The sequence below is a fragment of the Delphinus delphis genome, chromosome X (assembly GCF_949987515.2).
Source record: "Delphinus delphis chromosome X, mDelDel1.2, whole genome shotgun sequence".
In the NCBI taxonomy this organism is placed as follows: domain Eukaryota; kingdom Metazoa; phylum Chordata; class Mammalia; order Artiodactyla; family Delphinidae; genus Delphinus; species Delphinus delphis.
Window position 1 is genome coordinate 100549712 of NC_082704.1, and position 25595 is coordinate 100575306.

The window sequence follows — 25595 nt, forward strand, 5'->3', positions numbered from 1 at the left end:
CCCCTCAAGCAATACAGTAACACATCTGGTCATTACATAATTGCTAGCATGACAGCAATTTAACTCTTTCAGGGACCCTATGATCAAAGACTCAAACTATCAGCTCACATGTGCTGTGTCTTGACCTTCTGAACCTTTCAGGGCTGGGGAACTTGCAGTTATGCCATCTGTTAACTAGAGTCCTTTGTTTTTCCCCGTAGATGGTTGGGGTAGACCATTCCACACTGCTGTCACTGTGAATTGATGACTTATTTGCTGCAGCTCCCTTAAAAGGAAGGTGAACACTAACTTTAAGAGGGACTTTTGGAGAACATGACCTTGAAGAACTCTTTTTGGCTTCTTACTGCTTTTATTTTATTAAGAATAAAATGCTGTTGGCATAAATACATCTTTGAAAAACACTGTGGAAGATCTAAGTATTCAAGAGTGCTCTAACATTGTCCACTACTTTCTTCTTCATGTTTGGGGAATTAGACAGTATTGGAAAAGTTTTTTCAAACAATTTCCTTGATTCCTCAGTCATTTATTTTTGTAGTACTAGAAGCTTCTGTAGCTATGGGCAACTTAACCTTAGGCCACACATGCTAAAAATAGCGTGGGGCTGTGTGCCCCTTCCTGGCTGTGTGCCTGGCTGCTAGAAGAGAGCTTTAATAATTGTATCCTTCTTGGAAACAACCCAGCTTCCGTACTTTAACTGTCACTCCTACTTTGTCCTAAAAAGAAATATATGTTGCTCAAGAGAGTAACCAGAATGGTGCAAGTATTTTATCCACATAAAAGAAGAATGAATAAAAGGAACTAAAGAAGTTGAATCTAGGGAAATGAAGGCCCAGAAGGATTATGGTGACGGTCCTCAAACTTTTGAAGGGCTATTTTGGGGAAGAGAGATTGAAAGTGGGGTCAAGGAGTAGACAGACAGTGAAATAGGAATGCTTTGTAATAGTTATGTTTTTCCAAAGATACAATTGGCTTCCTTGAGGAGGAATGTGATCCAGTATAAGCTGACCGATCACTGAGGAAGATGTTATGGAGTAGTTCAATTACACATTTAAATTGCTTCCAACCGTGAGAAGCTATTTCTGTCCTTTTATATGTATAATATTTCTACTCTAAATCCCTTCATTGACTGAATATATGTGTTAAGCTAGAGAAACAAACAATCATGTTGCTTACTAACTGCTGCTTACCTTTTCCCTCTGTTAACATCCCCCCAAAAGTAAAGTATTTTAATATTATAGTCACCTTGACAACAGAAGTGTCTGTTTTAATAGCTTTCAGTAACATTATTCAAAGAGAATCTATTGTCCACTAAAGTGAGGGGAACAGTCTTCGGCATTCTCTTTCTTTTCCAACCTCAAAGAGTTTAGGATTAAACATGTGCTTTGAAATTAAAATCATTGTGAATTTGCTGAGTAAGAGAACATCCAGAAAGTTTTCACTTAGCATAATGTAGAAAAAATATATTTTTCTCTGCGATGTACATGAAAATTTTCACCAACTAAAAGGCATGGCTCAAATTTTACAATCGTCTATAATTTCAAACAATTCAATATCTATTTATATATATTTTATCCCTGTGTGTAAGGTGTTGGGGTTGCCGTGGAATCAGATTTAGTGAATTGCTATTCATGAATAATAATTGACAAATAATTCACTAGCGAATTATTATTAATCATGGGAGGATATTACACATGTGAAACTTATCCAAGGCAGAAAAAAAGTCAAAAACAACTACAATGGGGAATCCATTGGACATAATTCTTACACTCAAGGAACAACCTTCCAATAAGGAGCACAATCTTTGACTTAAAACTGTCCTGGTTATTTTTAATTGGTTTGCCTATATCTAATAATAAAGAGTAGCATCTAACTAAATACTTCCTGTGTACAGGCTCCATGCCAAGCTCTTCACATTTACTGTCTTCTTTCATCCTTAAAACACACTGAAGAGTTGATATTATTATTTCCCCATTCCATATTATCAGAAAACTGAAGCTTAAGGAAGTTAGATATCATTCCTAAGGTTATACAGTTGGTATTGAAACAGAGCAAGGGGGACTTCCCTGGTGGTCCAGTGGTGAAGACTCCCCGCTTCCACTGCAGGGGGAATGGGTTCAATCCCTGGTGGGTTTGATCCCTGGTTCAAGAACTAAGATCCCGCATACCATGAGGCCCGGCCAAAACAAACAAACCAACAAAAAAACAAAGCAAGGAATCTGAGTTTGACTCTAGTGTATGAGCTAGTCACCTATCTGCTGTGTTACATGTTTTGATGGCCCTAATGCTAATGTAATTATTTTATTTAGAATAAATTTACGTAAAAACAATTAAAGAACTTTTTGCTTCCCAATTACTTCCCTTCCATTAAAGGTTAAGTCAACCACTCAAGCTTAGAAGGTTACACTCACCCCGTTTGTGAAGGAGAACACTGGCATGCCGACGTCCATTTCCATTTTCAACATAACAGGAGTAATTTCCCAAGTCACCTTCTTCTACAGAGTCCACAATTAATGAGATGGAAACTTCCTGTTCCCCAAGATGCTCCTTGAGGATTCTAAAATATAAAGCAAAACGAAACAAAAAACCCCACACAAACATACACATACATGAAAAAGAAAAACATTTAGATGAATCTGAATCTGATGTGAAAAAACCTACAGCATCTGTGCTTCAAATTTGGTCATGGATTAATGCTATCTTAATTAAATTATATCATGCCCTTTTCTTCTTCACTTCTAATAAGGAAGCTTGTCTTTATAGATGCTAATTAAGTTGCAGTTAATTATCTCTCTTAGCAGGACAATCACACTATCATAATAAAGAGGTGAGAGAGACCTTGAAGAAAAGTTTACAAATTGCTTTCCCTTTAAGAAGAAATACGATGTAAGGGTGAGATAAGAAATTCTAATGTCTTCGCTGGAGGACTAATTATCTACCAGGTTAATTTAAAAAAAATAAAAGGAAGAATAGAAAATGTCTGAGCTATTTTGACATTTCAATTGAAACCTCTAGCCTATTTTTTTTTAATGGTGCAAATCAATTCCTATTTTAAAAGAAACATGAAATTACAAAACTGTAGACTAAATGTTTGATGAAGTGTTTAATTCTGACATTTAAAATTAATGGTAAACGCTCATTAATCTCAGTGTCAAGGATTTTAGCAATCTTTTTAGAACAAATGGAAAACTTCAAAGTAAGCCTCCCTTTCCTTGCTCACAAAGTTTCCACCTCTACCCTCCCACCTGCTTGGTAACTCATCTCTGCACAATACTTCCTAATGCAGAATTAAAGAAAAATACCTTTCTAGAACATTCCCGGAGCACCCACAACAGGAGAGAGGGGAAAAGTTAGGAGGTTTATTATCCTTCTTTAACCTTAGCATTTCAGAGTGTATGGGTATGAGATAATAGTGAAGTTCTGAACATGAGAAATGGCAGAGGAACATTTTAGTACATACTGGAGAATTACTCATCTGGGCATTTCAGAACCCAACTGCAGTGCAATATTCTTGTGTATTTGTTGCCAGGAAGAAAATTCCAGTAGAAATAATCTTATATGACAGTTCTATAGGTTTTTATTTTCTATCGAAAACCTTTTTCTCTTATATCTTTCATCAAGTTTTAAAACTCCTCACATTTAAGAAGAAGAATTTAGTTAAAATGCTCATATATACCCAGAAGAGGCGATCTTTAGATGGGAGAATGTTTACAATTGATCAGTATTTTGATTCACTTATAGCTTATTTATTAATATATTTGCCAATTTACATTATGATTAAAAATGAGTATCTGTGTATAAGCCTACTTTGGGTCATAATTGAATACCTCAATATTTAGAAGTAAATGAACAAATACATTAATTATTTTTTTTTAAAAAGAAGGAAGAGGCTTAAGCATGATGCCCTCAAAATCGATTGTATTTTAATTATTCACTATTATTCCCACTATATTAATGTTTAGACCTTAAAGTCAGACTAAAAAAGGTGATAAAAACATTTTTTGTATCCTTTATCATTCCTATCAAGTGCTTTATAGTCAACATGATGCCTAAAATATGTAAAAACATATAAAAGGAAGTTAGAAAGATTGTGTTTGGTTGAATCCTAGAAACCTGTTAATATCTTCTCTCAACAATTAAGAAAAAGAGCTCTTATAAACCGAAGGCATAATATCACATTTTCCATGTTTTTTTTAAACATCTTTATTGGAGTATAATTGCTTTACAGTGAATGGTGTGTTAGTTTCTGCTTTATAATAAAGTGAATCAGCTATACATATACATATATCCCCATATCCCCTTCCTCTTGCGTCTCCCTCCCACCCTCCCTATCCCACCCGTCTAGGTGGTCACAAAACACCAAGCTGATCTCCCTGTGCTATATGGCTGCTTCCCACTAGCTAGCTATTTTACATTTGGTAGTGTATATATGTCCATGCCACTCTCTCACTTCGTCCCAGCTGACCCTCCCCACTCCCCGTGTCCTCAAGTCCATTCTCTATGTCTGCGTCTTTATTCCTGTCCTGCCCCTAGGTTCTTCAGAACCTTTGTTTTTTTTTTTTTTTTTAGATTCCATATATATGTGTTAGCATACAGTATTTGTTTTTCTCTTTCTGACTTACTTCGCTCTGTAGGACAGACTCTAGGTCCATCCACCTCACTACAAATAACTCAATTTCGTTTCTTTTTATGGCTGAGTAATATTCCATTGTATATATGTGCCATGTCTTCTTTATCCACTCATCTGTCGATGGACACTTAGGTTACTTCCATGTCCTGGCTATTGTAAATAGAGCTGCAGTGAACATTGTGGTACATGACTCTTTTTGAATTATGGTTTTCTCAGGGTATATGCCCAGTAGTGGGATTGCTGGGTCATATGGTAGTTCTATTTGCAGTTTTTTTAAGGAACCTCCATACTGTTCTACATAGTGGCTGTATCATCTGATCTCAGACATTTTCCATATTTGATGCTATTTTGGTCTCTCTCACACTCAGTTTATTCCTTAGTGAAAAACTCCTTTTTAATTCTCTTAAATTCTTTGCAAATGGCACTCCTGTTTGACAATTTCATAGTCACACTCTCAAGACTATTTTGCCTCTTTGCCACTAAATGTTGCAATATTTTTATTATAATAGTAAAACACTCCCCCAAACCCCTTCTTTTCTTTTAGTTCACTTTCTATTCACTAAGAGAACAAAAGTTAATCTTGATTGTACAAGTTAAAAGACAAAAATTACTTTACCTAATGTCACTTTCCCAAACTCGATTTTCATCCAGATCTTCAATAAACTTCTCTCCTTTCATCCAGTATATTAAAGGACTGACATCTCCACTGTACCCAAAGAAAGCTCTGCAGGTTAGATTAGCTGAATCGCCTGTTGAGAGAAGTGATGAAAATGTGTTATAAAACTGTTTGTACACTCTTATTTTAGGCAAAGTGGCAGGTAACATTTTAATCACTTCATTGTTTTAATGAAACATTTTTCTAAAGTCACATTTTTCAGATGTTTTCTATCTTTGTCAAATTCATGTGGGCTTTTGACAGCTTATTTAGTGGAAAGTGAATTACTTATAAGATTTTGAAGAACACTGGTCGGTTATTTCATAGAAGGTTCTTCCATTTAAGTTTGCCTGATTTTTCCACATGATTAAATTGAGGTTATGAATTATTGGGAATGGTACCATGGAGGTGACGTGCCCTTCTCAAAGCATGATATCAGACAGTACATAATGTTGATAATATAAGATTTTGTAAAGCAGGTAGAAGATGTTTCTCAGTCCTGAATGTGGAAAACAGAAAGAGAACAAAATCTTTTCATGGGAAAGAAATGAAATTGTAAAATGCAGGATCCCCTAAAAATGTTATTAAAATATTTGTACTATATGAGGAATAGTATTTTAATTAGGAAACCAACACACGCTCAGGTAAAAAAGAGCATTAAAATACAAATGAACAACTCCTGAGAATAAATATTTGGGATGTTTATAAGATGTAAAATCAATAATACTACTGTGGAGATGAGTTTCTTCCAATATGCTACTCAAGCGAGACCACTATAATGGTGAATACAGATTGGTTGATTACTTAATAAGGTAAGTGGAGGTCCCTGACTGAAAAGTGGAAGCGAATTTAATGCCTGCAGAAAATAAGGCATATTTCTGGACAGGTAATGTGATTTTGCAAACACCTGGTTTCCCCAAGCCTCAGGCGGCATTAGAGAACTGAAATACACCAGCACCATTATAGTTTTAAGGTCTTGCTGTCTCCAAGTAGAGCTAGAAAATGCAGGGTGGGATAGAGACCTGTGGAGACCTACTCCAGCTTAGACTGGAGCAGGGGAACTCACAAGGATGAGGACTACATGAAGGGCTGAAAACTAGGCTCCAGGGATACCTTTATAGGCATCTGAAGTAAGGAAACTTCCTTCATTTCATAAATTCCTGAGAATATTCTAGAGGACTCTGACAACTCTGACTTTAAGGTGAAGAGAACGAGGTTCCTAAAGACTGCAAGCCTCACAGCTAAACTATGAGTTAATAGTGCACACCTCGTGAAACGGGGCTTACAAGTGATTCTACAACATGAACCCAGAGCAAAGCACAATGCAGTTACAGATGCATTCTTTCTAAGTCCTGGTATGGGTCAACCTATATGTAAAATTTATTCTCCAAGTTCCACAATAAGAAAATTTTTATTGGATAAAATTCGTATTATTATTTTACTTATGTCCACTGTGTAAGAATAGTTCATAACTAAGTTCTTGCTGTTCTAATATTTCTAAGGTGCATGACATAGCCTCTCCTTTTATGTTATGCTTGTTTATGTCTGAATGTTCTCCAACTAAGTGATTCCTTATGGACTTTGATTCTATATACAATAACCGTTATTAGTGACCAGATAAGTCAAGTCCAGAAAATGTCTACAAACTTTTAAGAGGCAAAATGCAGCTTTTTTTTTTTTTCTTGCGGTACGCGGGCCTCTCACTGCCGTGGCCTCTCTTGCGGAGCACAGGCTCCGGACGCGCAGGCTCAGCGGCCATGGCTCACGGGCCCAGCCGCTCCGCTGCATGTGGGATCTTCCCAGACCGGGGCACGAATCAGTGTCCCCTGCATCGGCAGGCGGACTCTCAACAACTGCGCCACCAGGGAAGCCCAAATGCAGCTTTAAATAGGTTCCTTTACTATTAATTTTGTTTGTTTGTTTCTTTAAAATTTATCCTTCTTTCATCTTTTTTTTTTAATACAGCAGGTTCTTATTAGTCATCAATTTTATACACATCAGTGTATACATGTCAATCCCAATCGCCCAATTCAGCACACCACCATCCCCACACCCCCGCGTCTTTCCCCCCCGGTGTCCATACGTTTGTTCTCTACATCTGTGTCTCAACTTCTGCCCTTTAAACCGGTTCATCTGTACCATTTTTTTAGGTTCCACATACATGCATTAATATACGATATTTGTTTTTCTCTTTCTGACATACTTCACTCTGTATGACAGTCTCTAGATCCTAGGGACAGATGATGCACTTCCACTCAATAAGGATAGATAGAGATTCATAAGCACAACCAGGAAAATTAGGAAAATATAATTAGCAAATTTTGGTTAGAAAGTTAATTAGGCAATTAGGAAACAGGAATTAGGAAAATAAAAATAATATGACTGTGTTTGTAACTCAGGCTGATGAAGCAGGACATGCCAGTTACATAACAGGATTTTAGCATCTGAGTTTTATGAGTAGTCCATCCATGATCTATTTCACATTCTCACGCTTTTTAATGTTATATTCTTCGCTTTAAATTCTCCTCATTTCCACCTAGTAAATTACTCCTCATCCATTAAGTCCCAACTCAAATAGCACCTCTTCACTCCGTCTTTTCTCCTCTCTAGTCCTTGGAACATATCTGTACTTTATCATAATATATTCCTCACAATAGTTGGTTTGTTTGCATGTCTAGTGCAGCAACTAGGATATTCACTCCCCAAAGGCAGAAATTACATCTGTAACTACCTTTGTATATTACTAGACCCATTACAGCGTGTTGAATATATTAGCAACTCAATAAATAATTTCAAATTAATACCCTGCTTAATATCTCTTGTACTTGCATTTTTCCTTGATTTCTTTTTTCAAAGCTTCATTAATTAAAGGTTACATGTCTCCAGCCTATCTCAACAGGCCAAGTCTATCTTGTAAACTAGTCTTCAACATTCAGTGCCTCCTCATTCAGGTGTTAATTGTCTTGTGGGTCGGAGCTGGCTCACACCAGCCTGTTAAGAATCAGCTATTACATTTTTCAGAAATTCTTTAAGCAGGTTGTTAAACATAGTCATTATTAAAAATTAAATTATAGAAACTTATAATTAAATATACTATATTAAAAACTAAGGTAAAAAATACCCCAAACTCTAACTCTCCTATTTATTTTTCCATATTCTTCTTCTGTGGTATTGGTATGGCAGAAATACCATATAATAGTGTATTACTGCACATCTCTTCCCAAATGCACAGTAAGTGAGATTATGTTAGTAGCCAGCAATCAGCCATGGTGAGAGTATTTACCCCACGAATTGCCAAATGCTACAAATCAGGCTATGATTTACTGTTTTGCTGATTGTCTGTACTTAAGACAATATGGAGAAAATGTTAATAATGCAGATTAAACTTCAAAGTGTCATGTCTATAGCTGTTACACTGGTAATACTGCAAACATAAAAAAATTCCTCTGGCATCCAAAAATTATCATCTAATTCAGCAAAGGATTTGCTTACATCACTGATGAACAAATGAAGTTCTGACATACGTCTCCAATGTTTCACTCTTATTTCCAATATAAATGAAAATATCAACCACCTATATAGTGGTGTAATTCTCAGAATGACACTGGGAGAGCCAATTGTTAAACATTTACCAGCACACCACTTTCTATAAAGTTGTTTTTCAAAGATATTGCATGCATATTTTTCATACCTCTTTTGAGGTATATTTCACATATCCTCAATTGATCCACTTAAAATGTACAATTCAATGGTTTTCAGTATATTCGCAGAACTGTGAAACCAGCAGCACAATCAATGTATACGAGACTTTCATCACCCCAGTAAGAAATCCTGAACCAATTAGCAGTCACTAGTCAGTTCCTCCCAAACCCCTGGGCCTTGGCAATCACTCACCTATTTCTACTTTCTGTCTCTATGGACTTGCCTATTCTGGATATCTCATATAAATGAAATCATACAGTATGTGGCTTTTTGTTTCTGCCTTCTTTTGATTAGCTTAATGTTTTCAAGGTTCACCCATGTCACAGTATATATCAATACTTCATTCCTCTTTATGGCTAAATAATATTTCATTGTATGGATATACCACATCTTGTGTATCCATTTATCAATTGACGCACATTTGGGTTGTTTCCACTCTTTGACTATCATGAATAAAGCTGCTTTGAACACTTGTACAAATTTTTGTGTGGACATATGCTTTCATTTCTCTTGGTTATATGTCTAGGAATGGAACTGCTACATTATAATTCTATGCTTAAATGTTTGAGGAATTGCCAAACTGTTCCAAAGTGGCTGCACCGTTTTACATTCTCACCAGGAATGTATGAGAGTTTTAATTTCTCCACATGCTTGCCAACACTTGTTACCTGTCTTTTTGATTATAGCCATTCTAGTGAATGTGAAGCAGTATTTTTGTGGTTCTTACTATTAAACCAAAAATTTATTATTACATATAATTATTTTATTAATAACCAGTGTTGTTCAAAATTATAAAAACACTATCAAGATAAAAGGGCTTTTATTAGACCACAGAATGTAATTATCAACATCATACCTAAAATGCTTATTTCCCCACTGTTGTGCTATAGGCCCTGTGATGTATTTATAATTTTAGTTGAGAATTTATAGGAAATGAATAAACTATTGAAGGCTTATGCTTTTAAAGAAAAATGATATAAATGCTCAGAAATTGTACCAGACTTAACTCCAGGCAATGTGTTATCAGAACTGAATTATGACCTGGAAACAAAAATTAATTTCACATAATACAACAAAAAAAATTGGGATTTATTAAAGAGTTAAATATTATTATAAAATGTATATACTATCTAGGAGAAAATATATTATTTTATAAATCGGTAGAGGAAAAAAACTCTTTTCTTAGAATTAGAGCCTAGAAGTAACAAGAAAGTTCACGACTGACAGATTTAAATATATAATTAGAAAAGCTTCAGTAGAACGGAAAATAATACAAAGAAAATTAAGACAATAGTGAATGATCACAAATTTTTCTTTATTGTGTTTGTTGTCTAATGTGTATCTGAGTATGCTTTCAATTAAAAAGGAAAAACAATAAAAGGACGCAGCATAGTGCCTAGAAAAATCATTAATAGATTATTCCAGATACTCAACTTTAAAATAATCATAGCCAGATTTTTGTTTTTGGCTGCACCATGTGGCATACAGGATCTTAGTTCCCTGACCAGGGATGGAACCCGTGTCCCCTGCAGTGGAAGCACGGAGTCCTAACCAACAGACTGCCAGGGAAGTCCCCATAGCCAGATTTTGATAGCAACTAGAGGAAAGGTTATTAGTATTGCAACTCCTCATGCTACCATTAACCTTGTTTCTTCTAGCAAATTTCCACTAACTTTCAGGCCAGAGTTTATTTTATACACTCATATGTTCTACAATATCATTTAGTTTAGATGAATATGGCTCCAGATGTTATATTTTTTTCTTTACTGAAGCCAGTGAGTCTTGAACTTACTGTCAAAAAAACTTACTCCCACTCTCCCAAAACCAGATGTTGACTCAGCAAGTGTATAGGGTTCCAGGGATTTTCATTTTTAACAAGCACTCCCAGGTGATTTTCATGCAAGTGGTTACAGTTAACTGTCTGGAACAATTTCTTTTTACCTTGAACTCTGTTTAAATTGGAGTTGGGGCTGAGAAAAGCAACAAGATTGAAAAACATTCCGTCAGGGCTTTTAAGCAGGAAGCAAGGACAGGGAGTCTAGGAAAGAGGGTTCCTAATAATGACAGTGGTGGTTAGAGAAGTTGCTGGCATAGACAAGAAGTAGACTGTACAACTGGGTCACTGATGAGCCAATCCAAGCTATAGAAATATACTAGGTTTCCAAAGGAATGTAGGAAAAACATTTGTGTTTCTGTGGAAAACTACTCATTTTTCTATTGCACACCATTCTGAGTTATCAGATTTTAGCCCTTTCCTGTCTTTGAGTGATTTTTCAACTCTTTGTAACTCTTTGTAGGTAACTGATATGTAAATTCTCTCATGTCTAGTAGCCATTCGACTTAATTCCCTATCCGCTCCCCTAGCCTTGCTTGCTCCTCACCCCAGGGAAAAATCAATTTTGTCTCTACTTGGAATTTATCTCAGCATTCCTTTCTTCTGTTTAATATACTATTTTGACTTTACCTTTGAATTGGTCATAACACCTGCCTGTTCCCTTCATATCATATGAGCAAAAAATCTTTAACATGTGTTCATTTTAATATCTGTATGAAAGTCGTGATGATACATTTTTCTGAACATTATCTGTTAACAGAAATACAATGCTAGCCTTACTGCTTATTATTACCATTCAAATAAGCCACACACATGATATTCATACATACACGTTATGTCTCTGACATGTGTTCGACTACTCAAGGATTTAAGAACACTCTCCTTATTCCTCTTTCTTTTTTTCCAATAGAAGAATCAGCAATATAATTTTATCTTTACTCTATTTAAGTCCAAATTATTTAACTTGTTATCAAGAGAAACTATCCATCTTTTCTATCTTTTGCTCTCTAATTTGCTGTAACATGCAATTTCTGATAAGGCAATCCTAGCATGTGATTTAGAGAGTCAAGCACCAAAGGTCTCCCTTATCCCCTTCCATTTATATATTGAAAAAAGTCTCCTCTAGTGTGACCTCTGATACCCAAGTGATAACGTTAATACTATTTACTATACATAACCAGAAATACAGGAAATTAGCATTAGAATTCCACAGGTTATAGAAAAGAGTCACTTTAATTTCCCCCTCAATTTTGTTTCTTTGTCTTCCTTCAAATAATAACAGAAAAATTTAAGCTATGGCCTGGGGAGCCACACACATCAAATATATCAGTCAGCCAGGGCTGGAGTCCCGAAGATAATGGTATTCTTGCTGTATCAAGTTGATATCTGTAAAAGCTTCAGTAAATTGCACTAAATGCTTCTGCTGCCTTTTTGGCCGAAAGGTGCACTGTCAGCTCAATCTTACCAAGTTCCGAAGGAAGCACTCTAAAATTGATCATAAAAAATCATTTGTTATCTAAAATGAGAACAATGCTTGTCATACGGCAGGCTTTCAAGTAGGCCACAATGTGAGGGGGCCTTAGAGGAAAAATAATGCATTTTCTCTTAAACCAGCAGATTCCAATCAGCAGTAGGGACACTTGCTATTTAGTGTAACCTTCTTCTAACTAGGTATCATTTGGCCATTTCTAAATCTGCTGAGAGCGGAGATTCTCTCTCCACTAGAGGACACTCTCTAACTTATTTTAAAAAAAAAAGTTTTCTTTTCAATTAAAAGGAAATTTCTTCCCTAATTAAAAAGCATCAGCATCCAGAGATCTTACTAGTTGGAATGAGGAAATAGTGAGCATTTCGTTCTTAAACAAGATGTTGAATAGTAGGGGGTTTTAATTTCATTTGCACCATTAATCATGGGTATTGAAATTACTCTACGATCACGGTAAAAATAAATGTTTTGCCAAAGACTCTCCATTTAAGATAAAAGCAAAGTGGTTTACAAAACATATTTCTCTTTTGTCATTAGTTAAACTAAATGGCTCCTCTTCCAGAAGACTTTATTCTGAAATGAAGAATCTCTCTCTGTGTCTCTCAGTCTCTCTGTGTGTCTCTCTGTGTCTCTGTGTCTCTCTCTCTCTCTCTCTCTCTCTCTCTCTCTCTCTCACACACACACACACACACACACACACACACACACACACACACACACACACACACAGAGAGAGAGAGAGAGAGAAAGTTCCCTTGCAACTTGCTCAAGACATTTTACCCAAATAAGTATTAGGACCTATGGCACGTAATAGTTGCCAGTAACTAACCACACAGAGTTCTTTGAAAATCAGAGATTTATCTAAGGATCCCAAAAGAAAGGAAAGAAATAGAATGGATAGGTTATATTAAGCTCATAGTTGAGGTTGTTATTCCTGCAGGATGTAACAACGTCTGCTCAAATTTCAAGGGAACAAAATCACAGAAAAACAAGACATGCACTTTAAAATTTGCTAACCATAATTCAGCTGTAGTGTCAGATTTCCTTATGAAAATGTATTTCGTACTATCTTACAGCATATTTCTGTAGATCTTAAGAACATTACAACTTATTTGCCTGGCCAGCAGATTGCAAGGGGATTTAAGTAACCACAAATAACCTGGAGTTAAATGAGTTAATGTACATCCACAGTACCCATGGTGAATGAGTGCTCACAAATTGTTACCAATTATTACTATTACTAGTGTTACTATTATGATGGGACTTAAGTTTTTCTGTAAGTGATGACTTGTAGTTCATGTATCAAGTTAGGCCAAATTATGCCCTTCAGGAACCTGAGGGCCGCATACTGGAACCTGAATGAATTATTGGGTATATTTCCTACACCTATCAGAGGAAGGAAGGCAGTGGCACAGCCCCTCCAGAATGGAGAGGAAATCTCATGCGTTTGAAAGGAAAGGGTGTACAAAATAGGAATATCATTACTGCATTGTTTTTAGATAGTTCAGAGATTCTTGTAAGGACTGAAATGGTAGCTCTTGATGGCCGCCTTCTAGATGCATGGTCCATAAGTTTCTGGCAGTATAGAGGAGCAAAACTTGCCATCCCAAAATGTCTTTTTGGCATATGGATTATTCCGAGCTGAAAACAATCAAGGCCCAAAAGACTCAACAAGAAACTCTGACTATCCCCCAACTGCCTAAAAGAATTTAGATAGAGATCCTGTTCCTGGAATAGAGCTATCACCAGAGCTATCTGCAAAGAATATGGGCTACGTGTGGTGGGGGAGATTTTAGGCAGAACCTAAAGATCAGAGTCCACTCTGTGTCCCACTGTCTCTGCCTGGCCCAGAAAGCATTTGTTTACAAAACCTTTGCTTTTCTATCTCCATATGAATTGCCTTCCCTTTCAAGTCCCAAACCAGTATCCCCAACATCCTCTTTTGTCTTTAGCTGAAGATGGTATTTAAGGTGAGGGTTTTGTCCATTTTGGCAAGTTACTCATTTGCTTGGGTCTCTCTCGTGTATATGTGTCATTATACTTTTGTTTGATTTTCTCCTGTTAATCCGTCTCACGTCAATTTAACTCTTAGACCAGCCAGAAGAACCTAGAAGGGTAGAAGATAATTTCTTCCTCCCTGAAAGCATCTAGAACAATTAATGGACACCAAGCTGAAGAGGGGGACTCATCAGGAATCACTAAACATCTGGTGCCACCTGATGACCTCACCCCTGGGAGGTGTGATGTTGCACCTGAGTGTTGAGAAAATGGGTATTAGCAAAAAGAAGTAGGAAACTGATAACTGCTCAGTAGAAAACGTTTAACTGCCAGGGAATGGATTTGCTTACAAATGTTATTCAGAAACTTTTGGTGATGATGGAGAGGAAGTAGGACGATTTGGGGGGATTTTTTTTTTTTTTTAAGTGGTACGCGGGCCTCTCACTGTTGTGGCCTCTCCCGTTGCGGAGCACAGGCTCCGGACACGCAGGCTCAGCGGCCATGGCTCACGGGTCCAGCCACTCTGCGGCATGTGGGATCTTCCTGGATCGGGGCACGAACCCATGTCCCCTGCATCTGCAGGCGAACTGTCAACCACTGCACCACCAGGGCAGCCCTCGGGGGGATATTTTTTATTGAGTTAAAATACACATAAAATTCACCATCCTAGCCATTTTTAAATGTACAGGGAAGTAGGGTCACTTTTGCCCATCATTTGAAAAAGAGGATGCAAAAAGAGATTTGTGGTTTGCTTTCTGCCAAAGACATCAGAACTGCTTATAATTTTATTCATTTCTAAAACTGTTTTGAGTCATCCACAAGTAGATTTTTTTTTTGGGTAATGCACACATTTTTAGGTTTTTGTTGCAGAGGACTTACTAATCTCAAATTTCTGTGATTGCATCTTTCTTTTTTTAAATAAATTTATTTATTTATTTTTGGCTGCATTGGGTCTTCATTGCTACACGTGGGCTTTCTCTAGTTGCGGCGAGTGGGGGCTACTCTTCGTTGCGGTGCACGGGCTTCTTATTGTGGTGGCTTCTCTTGTTGCAGAGCATGGGCTCTAGGTGCATGGGCTTCAGTAGGTGTGGCATGCGGGCTCAACAGTTGTGGCTTGCAGGCTCTAGAGCGCAGGCTCAGTAGTTGTGGCGCATGGGCTTAGTTGCTCTGAGTCATGTGGGATCTTCCCGGACCAGGGCTCAAACCCGTGTCCACTGCATTGGCAGGCGGATTCTTAACCCCTGCTCCACCAGGGAAGCCCTCTGTGACTGCATCTTGATAAGACATCTCCTTTATTTTTGCTCCATTAATTACACAGCCACTGTACTAAATCCCTCATTGATTCTTTTAACTCTCATGGTGCTTTCTCATCCTTCTGGAGTCTCACATTTTTAAAGCAAATTTTCAGCCTCCAAGTATATTTAAATCATCCATTAACATACATAGAGAAAGCATTTATCTGTGGCCAGTGATCAGCAAATTCTTTAGAACACAGTATCAAAAGCAATTGAAGCAAGAAAGAGACAGAGGGAGATGAAAAATAGGCATATGAAAAGGAGGAATGAGAGGGAAAGAAAAACGAAAGGAGGAGGAAAGGAAGGGATATTAGTGGAGGTGGTGAAGGGTACTGAAATGTTCACAACAGCTTATCAAGTGTAAGTGTTACATTTAGGTTGCCATGCTCCTGAGTTGACTGTCCTGATAACGGCTTCATCTTTTTTGTGCTTAATCTGTCATCTCCAAACCCTGGCTGATACCTATTGAGGTAAAGACCAATAAATGCCTCCCAGTGTCTATTATCCTTTCTTTTAGTTGGGCACATGGCTACCTAGCTACAGACTATATTTCCTAGCTTCCTAGCTTCCTTTGCAGGTAGATACGGCCAAATGACAGAGATCAGGCCAATGGGATGCATGAAGAAGTGATGTCTACAATTTCCCATTCATCTCCTTTATGATGATGCCTCATCCCTGGACTTCCTTTTTCCCTTTCCTGTAGGCTGGAAAGCAGATGGGTCAGTGAACTTGTCTCTGTCATATATGTGAAGACAAAATAGTAGAGCAATAAGATGTAAGGGACCTGGGTCCCTGAATGACATAATGAAACAGAATCGTCCACCAGTCTGGACTTCCCTGTACTTGTCTATTTGATGAGAGAAATACACATCTAATTTACTGAAGACATTGTATTTTGGGGTACCTTTGTTATCCAACCAGTACCTCTGTCATCCAACCAGTACCTCTAGAAAGTATTTTTTTCACCTTGTCGCCCAGGTTGCAGTGTGGCAGGATAAAATTCATGACACTATACCAACTAATTTGATCTACTTATCGATGTAGACAAGAACCACATTTATCTCTTGCTAATCCTCTAATAATTTCCCATAATACCTATATACAAAATGCAGAAACAGAAAACTACAAATGTTCTCTCTGAGAAGGAAAATATGACATTAAGAATGAGTCTCCTTTTAAGAAAGGATTTAGCTTTAACTGGAGGAAAACTATAAGGAATTTACTTAGGGGTAATACAGTCAATAGCACCTGTTCTATTTTTGTTTGTTTGTTCTGGCCGCACTGCACGGCAGTAGAAGCATGGAGTCTTAACCACCGGACCACCAGGAAAGTCCCAATAGCACCTGTTCTAAAGCACACATAGTACCTTGTGACTTAAAAAGGGTGTTTTGTTTTGTTGCTTTTTAAATGAACTGGCTGCACTAAAATAAAAGGTCCAATTCCAATTACATTTGGCTATATCTGCATTTTAATGAACCCCCCAAGTTTCCTAACACTCAGGGTCTTAAGAGATAATCTGGATATTCATAAAGCTTGCTTTTCTTATCTTTTAAAAAATATAAACCGTAATCCTTAGGTTTATGTGGCTTTCAAAGTTAATGAAATATTCTTCAGGAGGTTTTATAAGCTTATAAAACATGGCTAATGTAGGACATAATGATAGCTCATGAATGATGTTTATTATTTAAAATGTAAATGAACATTCAGTGAACTCACTATTTTGTGTTTTCTTCATTCCTGCCTACAAGGGCTTTTGTTGGTCAGCATTATATTAAAAGTACTCAGTGTGGGACTTCCCTGGTGGTCCAGGGGCTAAGACTCCGCGCTCCCAATGCAGGGGGCCTGGGTTCGATCCCTGGTCAGGGAACTAGATCCCACATGCTGCAACTAAGAGTTTGCATGCCGCAACTAAGACCCTGCACAGTCAAATAAATACATAAATTAAAAAAAGTACTCAGTGTAACTGCTGATGTTTCAAATAGTGCTTTCCTCTGCTTGTCTCTCCTCCACAGTGGCTTAGTAAAACGCTTCTGACAGATTCTGAGCCTAAAATATACCACGAAGTTTGGTTTTTTGGTCCACATTTGATAGAAGGAAAAATGATAGCAGTTTGAACAATTGAAGTTCAAAATGGGAGGGAATTTTCTGTGCTGAGTTAATCAGGAAAAGTTTCAGAAGTTGATAGCACTCATAGATATTTTCAATACTTAAAAAAAAATTCACTGTTATTTTCATTTCCAGTCTACGAAAGAGCTATTTCTTCCAGTTCTTTTCATTCTTGAAAAAGACATGTTATTTCTCTTTGGAACCTGTATCTCCCTTCTCAGTCTATTCTACTATTGGTGTCTTTAATATCAATTGAAAGTAACCCTGCTATTCTAACTTTCATGCCTCTTTCCTGATCATAGAACCTTAGGTTCAAGGAGACATCTTTTCCCCCATGCTTAAAAGTACTTTTATTGTCTCTAAACCTGCAATGTCTTGAGAAGCTACGACATTACTCTTAATTTTTTCCTTCCTTTTGGGGTTCCCAATCTCACTTTCTAGAACTCAATTCTCTCTCATGGTGTTATCTTTACTCCTGGCCCTTAAACTAAAACACCACCTTATTAAAACTCACACACATATCCCAATACCAGACAGACTGGTTGCTTTTCTGTGAGCTACTGGGAGGTTTTCCACATGATTTTTAATCACAACTGCCTTATGCAAGGCTTGTGAGACACCAATCTAGAAGGTTTATAACCGTCAAGATGTCTTCAATAAAAAAGACTGTAAAGTACCATCTGAGATGTGTCAGCATCTAACAAAGGTTATCGCTTGAGGATATTTTTACAGCTTTCTTACCTAAAGAAGGTATACGATTTTCTGAATTCTATCTTTGTGCCTATCACTATTATTCTGTGATTTTTAATTTATGTTCTAATATTAGCAACTCTCTAGGTGGAAACTTATAGAAGTATTTAAAATAACTGAATCTTCTTGTCTTTAGGAAAATGACCACTTGTGTCATTCCATAAAGATGATCCACATATTTCTGGACTCATTCACATGACTGGTGTCCTATCTGTAGCTATATTAATGAGTTTGATTTTTTTCCCCTAACACTTGAATCTCAGAGAGAATGCCCTTTAGTACACCTAATCGATATAGGTAAAATGTGGCAATTACTTCTAAATCTTTTCCAGGAAACCCTGGCTACTTTTACACAGCCTAAGATAGAGGAAGAATAAAGCCATCTGTTCATATCTGGATGATGTTTTATAACAGATTAATTCCTTGGTGTTAGCTGTTGGGATACCCTGTGTTGAAAAGTTAATGGCAAGTTTTGCTGATAGGATGTGCCTTCTGAATCAAACACCATCTTGACTTAGTGAAAATACTCATTGATCTGACTAACTTGATCAATCTGATATTTTAATTTACCATGACCATGCCCATCACATAGTAAAAAATATAATTATAGCAAAAATTAAGAAAAAATTAATATAGCTATTAAACCTAACCAGATTCTTGTGAGCAGAACTGCAATGCTAAAACATTATTTAATTAGCACTTTTTTCTACCACTATTTAGTCAAAAGATATGCTCCTTAACTTTCTCATCTGAAGTAAGAGAGAGACTCTTAAGGTTCTGCAGATGAAGATTTAAAGCACTTTTGACACATCTTGGTTACTTCTTTCTTGTCTTCTTTGTCTTTATTTTCCCAAATTTATACAATGTAAAAATAATGCTTTTATAATTGAGGAAAAAATAAATAACAGCATTAAAATGTCATCATATATTCTACTTCAAGGTGTCACAGCAGATCAGGCACCATCTTCCTCCCCTACCTCTTTTCTCCAATAGCCTCCAGTCATAGAAGGCTCTGTGAGAAAACAACTCTCCCTCAGTCAAGATCAGCTCTGTGACTCTAAATATGCTAAGAAAAGTGCAGTTGTAAAGACTACATATTAGTGATACTCCTTGGAATCACAGCATTAACATAAGTATTAGAGGAGACATCTTTCTCATCCATAGTTAGGGACTGTGGGTTTTTCCCACACAAATAAAATTTTAAAATCAGCATTGTTGAAAGTGTGTTTATTTTTAGACTTGCCCTCCCCTTTTCATCAACATCTTACTCCAAAAACAGGGGTCTGGTACAGTATGAATGAAACCTTTCCACTTACAGTTTTTTCCCAACAATAAATAAGGTTATACCTTGTAGCAATACTTGCTCTTTTTGGAGAGACAAAGAAGAGGTGTGAACAGTATTTATGCCTTCTCCTTTATTTAAGCCAACACTGTCACTTCCATTTGTTCAACTACTCTCTTAAAATTTTCAGAGAACTTTCTATTTTCACTATAATGATCGAGACTATTCATCTTAGAAAAATAGTGCCTGAAAAAAGGTGGAAAGTTGTCCATCAACAGAGGAATGGATAAAGAAGATGTTGTATATATATACAATGGAATATTACTCAGCCACAAAAAGAGTGAAATAATGCCATTTGCAGCAACATGGATGGACCCAGACATTGTGATACTGAGTGAAGTCAGTCAGACAGAGAAAGACAAATATCATATGATATCACTTACATGTGGAATCTAAAAAAAGGCTACAAATGAACTTATCTACAAAACAGAATTCAAGTTACAGATGTAGAAAATAAACTTATGGTTACCAGGGGGTAAGGGGGGGGGAAGGGATAAATTGGAAGATTGGGATTGACACATACACACTGCTATATATAAAATCAATAACTAAAAAGGACCTACTGTATAACACAGGGAACTCTACTCAATACTCTGTAATCACCTATATGGGAAAATAATCTAAAAAAGAGTGAATATATGTATATGTATAACTGATATACTTTGCCATACACCTGAAACTAACACCACATTGTAAGTCAACTATACCCCGATAAAAGTTTAAAAAAAAGTGGAAAGTGGACACACTTCCTTTCAATATTAGGAATGGCTGTTTGGGATGGGAGAAAGTAGAGAGGTAAATTGAGTATTTGTATACATACATGTGAGCAGTGCCCTTGGAACAGTTGTGAAGATAAACAAGCTGATTTTTTAATCCCACCCTCTGATGTCTACATTACTTCCTTCACTTATCCTCTCAGTGCAGGTACGTTCACGAAGCACAATGATTACCAGACACCTTAACCCTAGCGCCTACCATGGCTTGCCATCTTTGAGACTGCACATTGTGATAGCTTTGTAATATACTGACTTGACTAGGCTGAACTTCATTTCCCAGAATTCCATTTTCTTGTATGTGTCCAGTTAGGGTAGGCTACAAGAGAGATTCTCTCACACTAGTGGAAGGATGGAAAAGAGGTAGCAGCCATTTGGGGGTATGAGTGTGTGTGTCTGTGTGTGTGTGTACTTTTTTACTGATATGCTCACTTCACTGACATGGAGTAGCAGTTGTGCCTGAAATTTCTCTTTTCTCCTGGATCTTCTGCCAGTGTCTCCGACTCCTGGACCAGTGATGTGTGTTTAGCTCTATGATAAAGGGCCCTGGATCATTCTTTTTGGTCAGGTCAAAGGCAACAAGAACTTGACATGGGTTTCAGTCCATCTTAGTGGAGTTCAAGCCTGCTCATGCTCTCCCCACCTGACTGCTTGCCCCGTGGACTGCAAGTCCAGCTCGTGCTCATTGGGTTCTATCTCACTCATTATCTTCCCTTACTGACTTCCTGCCTGTGAACTTCAGACTTCAGCATTAGATGCAGAGATAGCCATGGGAAGGCTGCTTAGCTAACATTCATAATTGTGTAAACCAATTCCCTGCAAATAAATAAATTTATATGTATAAATACATGTGTGTATACGTATTTTATGTTGGCTGTTTCTCCTTTTAACCCTCTTCTCACACTATTTTGCATACATGGATGGGTTCATATATATCAATGACCTTAATGTCTTTACCACCCATATTTTACTGATTTCCAAATCTAAGTCTTTGGCTTGAACTTTTCTCTTGCATGAACATCTCCCACATGCATCTCACACTCAACATGTCAGCAATTAAACTTCCCATCTTTCTCCCCCAATTGCTCATTCTTCTGACTTCCCTATTTTGGTGAACATTACCTAACACGCATTAGGCATTCAATAAATCCTTATTGGAAAGTTAAAGAATAAATAAACATGCTCAGAAAAGAGATTTCTCCACTATTAAATGCTGAGGGTGAATAATAGCAGCCTAACGCACACAACTAGCTCTTATTCAAATTAGGTGAAAGGGACATTTCAATGAACAAAACTCAGCCTAATAACCTCCAAGTTTTTTCCTCCAAGTTAGCTGTATTTTTTTCTTTTTGGTTTACAGTTAATTTAAAGAACTGATGAAAGATAGAGTCCCTGCCCCCACCATGAAAATATTTACTGTGTTTACAGTTTTAAGGCCCACTGAAATTCATTCACAGACCCAAGAATCCTGGGTTAAGAATCTGTGATCTGGTTAAAATACGATGCTAGAAAATGTTAATTTATATGTGAGCTATAATCTCACAGGAAGGTGTTACGGGATTCGTGCTGCTTTCAGTTATCTTTTTTTGCCATTTGAGTTAATAGAAATGAAAACCTACAGTTGTTTGTCAAAACAAACATGATTGTCCTACTGGGAATTTGAAAAGCAATAACTAAAATACTGATGATTTATCTGATGACAGTAAAGTAGCAAAAGGTATAAACAAAGTAAGCTATTCTGTTTAAGATATTAAGATATCATTTGTGAGGTTTTATTGTCATAATATTTAGATGGAATTTAATAAATCCATTTAAAAATTGCTTTTATGTGCTAAAAAAGTGAAAACCTGTTATTCTATATTAAAAACAGTGATCATATCAAATGAATTTTCAACCATTCTTTCTCCAGTTTACCATCTTTTGGGAAAGACAAAATGCATTTTTAAAAAAACAGCTACTTCCCTCAGAGTGTGCTTATTCTGAAAACAAAATGCAGTTCCATAATGGAGAATAATGTAAAATAAAAGACAAATATAGTCACAGTAGAATATCAATGAAATATTATCATCACAGTAGTTGGAAATACATATCTGAGACAAGAAATTTGATTATAGTTTCCCCTATGTTCCAGAGTAGGTAGGGCGATTGGGACAGTATTCACAATCTCTTTTTAAATATTTATTTATTTGGCTTCCCTGGGTCTTATTTGCAGCATGTGGGATCTTCATTGCCGCGTGTGGGATCTTTAGTTGCAGCATGCAGGATCTTTAGTTGTGGCATGCGATCTCTTAGTGGTGGCATGTGGGATCTAGTTCCTTGACCAGGGATTGAACCCGGGCCCCCTGCATTCGGAGAGCAGAGTCTTAGCCACTGGACCACCAGGGAAGTCCCCACAACCTCTTTTTTTAAATGTCTGTCCATCAACAAATTAACACCTAGGTTGATGCATTAATGAGCAATTAATTGGCTGGCAGAGGCATATGGATGGGGATTACAGAAGGGAATCCCTCTGGCTGTGTCTATTCATGGGGAGCAAGAAGTGAAATCAGAAAAAAGGAATCTTTGGAAATTTGTTACCTCAAGATTGCAAAATCAGTGTCCCTGGATTAATTAAAAATGTTTTTAATACCTTCCCCAAATATTTTCTCTTTGCATTCTTCAGCATAAAAAATGGAACTTTCTTTAAGTATGTATTGTGTCAGTATATATGTATGTGTGTATATATGTATATATACACATACATATATATCAATGGATATTAGGTAAAGTAGGGGGTATCTGACCTGTAACTTCAAACGAGAAACTGAAATCTTAAATGTCAAGATGATTTAAGGCAATGATGCATGGTGACCCCAGTTAATAGTTCATCCACTATAAAAAAGGCACATACAGATTCTCTGAAAATACACCATGTAGGCTGAACAAAGCAGGTCCCCAGGCCGATTTTGGTGCTCTGGTCACCAATTTACAATCCGTGTTCTAAAGCATAAATGTAGTAGGTGGAAGTCAGGTCCCTGAGTCAGCTAAATCTATATCCAAATAGGACTCTACCATTTATTATCTCCTTGACCTTAAGGATGTTATGTCATTTAACCTCTCAAATATTTTAACTTTCTCTTTTGCAAGACTGAGTGCAAAAATATTTAACTCCTGGGTTTATGATGAGGATTAAACATATGAACAAGTTATGTAAAGCACTTAGCACACTGTAAATTAGCACAGAGAATGGTGGGTGTTAGTACTAGTAAAAATAATGGTACACAGTCGGAACAAATATGGTGCCTACTAGGTACCAGGCTGAAAAGTATCTCTTGATAAAACAGAACTACTCTTCTGCTAATAAGAGTCCACATAATTTTCACACCATCATGCTATTTTTCCACCACCCAATTTTTCTAGGCTTTTTGATTTAATAGATTGTCTTGTTTCCCTTCATTCTGTATTAGTCTCCAAAAACACCACTGGAACTCAAGGTTACTTATCCAAAGGATGAAAGAGCAAGTGCTGTCCACTGAAGTGAAGGCTCTCTACTGTTTTGCATTGTTCTGATGAATTTCATCTTGAGATACACCCACTCTTGCCATCTCCTCTTTGCTCAAGTTTTTTCCCATCTCTAATCTCACTTCAACTTGCTATCTTATCTATCATTCTATGGCTGTCTTTTATTTTTTATTTATTTATTTAAATAGACAACTTTGGGGCTTCCCTGGTGGCGCAGTGGTTGAGAGTCCGCCTGCAGATGCAGGGGACACGGGTTCGTGCCCCAGTCTGGGAAGATCCCACATGCTGTGGAGCGGCTAGGCCTGTGAGCCATGGCCGCTGAGCCTGCGCGTCCGGAGCCTGTGCTCCGCAACGGGAGAGGCCACAACAGTGAGAGGCCCACGTACAGCAAAAAAAAAAACCCCAAAAAACCATAAACAGACAACTTTGATGTCTTTTTTTTTTTTTTTTTAGTTTGTTCATTTTATTTATTTTTGGCCGCGTTGGGTCTTCTTTGCTGCGTGTGGGCTTTCCCTAATTGCAGTGAGTGGGGTCTACTCTCTTCGTTGTGGTGTGCGGGCTTCTCACTGTGGTGGCTTCTCTTGTTGCAGAGCACGGGCTCTAGGCAGGCGGGCTTCAGTAGTTGTAGCACGTGGGCTCAGTAGTTGTGGCTTGCAGGCTCTAGAGCGCAGGCTCAGTAGTTGTGGTGCACAGGCTTAGTTGCTCCGCGGCATGTGGGATCTTTCTGGACCAGGGCTCAAACCCATGTCCCCTGCATTGGCAGGCGGATTCTTAACCACTGCGTCACCAGGGAAGCCCTATGGCTGTCTTTTAGAACTTAGACTTGATCCAGCCCATCCAGAAAAACTTTCTCACATATTTCTACCATTTTACCCCATCATCTTCCCAAGTGGCCATAGAAGCCCTTGCTATATCCTCCAGATACGGTCTAAATTCAATCCATTTCTTCAACTTCATTACATCTTTTTTATACCCTTGTCTCTTTACCAGATTGTAAACTTATATGCAAGCAAGGGTTGCATCTAAATAAAATTTTATGAACTGTACACCCTCTTATTTTAGCTCCAAGGACTCCTGGGATATCATTAGTGATAGTGTAAAAGTTTCAGAGGTTAAATCCATAAGGAAACACAAGATACTTTTCCTTGTCCTATGAGGATTCACTTTATGTTCATTCACAAACAAATAATCAAACAAGATAACAAATAAACAAACAAAAAACCTTCAAGTCCAGAGAACTATAAAATGCTCTCCTATTTTCAGGAACTACTTACAGTAACATATTCTTCTCAATACTGAAAAACTAACTGTATACTTAAGTGAGAGTCTAAGGCAGGTAAATTAAAAGCCAAATCTACGCAACCATGTTAAACCACATTTGAGTGAGAAAAGAAAATGTGATATGTAATCAAAGCCACAATATTATATTTAACACTTTCAGAACTTATGAGCAACTATACCTAGATGAGTGCCAAAACTTGTAACTCTGCCTGATGAACTCTCTCCCTACATTATGTTTCAAATCT

General features: G+C 37.2%; 1 protein-coding gene and 1 non-coding gene across 2 annotated transcripts in view; both read right to left on the reverse strand.

The window, feature by feature from the left end:
- The window catches only part of IL1RAPL1 (interleukin 1 receptor accessory protein like 1), a 653817-nt gene that overhangs the window by 39576 nt on the left and 588646 nt on the right, over positions 1–25595 (reverse strand). Inside the window, exons 6-7 of the mRNA XM_060002071.1 lie at positions 5244–5376; positions 2409–2554 (exon numbers count right to left, since the gene is read on the reverse strand). Coding sequence (XP_059858054.1) covers positions 2409–2554; positions 5244–5376 — 279 coding nt within the window. The remainder of the gene's footprint in view (positions 1–2408; positions 2555–5243; positions 5377–25595) is intronic.
- Positions 22881–22953, reverse strand: TRNAR-CCG (transfer RNA arginine (anticodon CCG)). Its single transcript has one exon. It is a non-coding gene; the product is annotated as a tRNA-Arg (tRNA).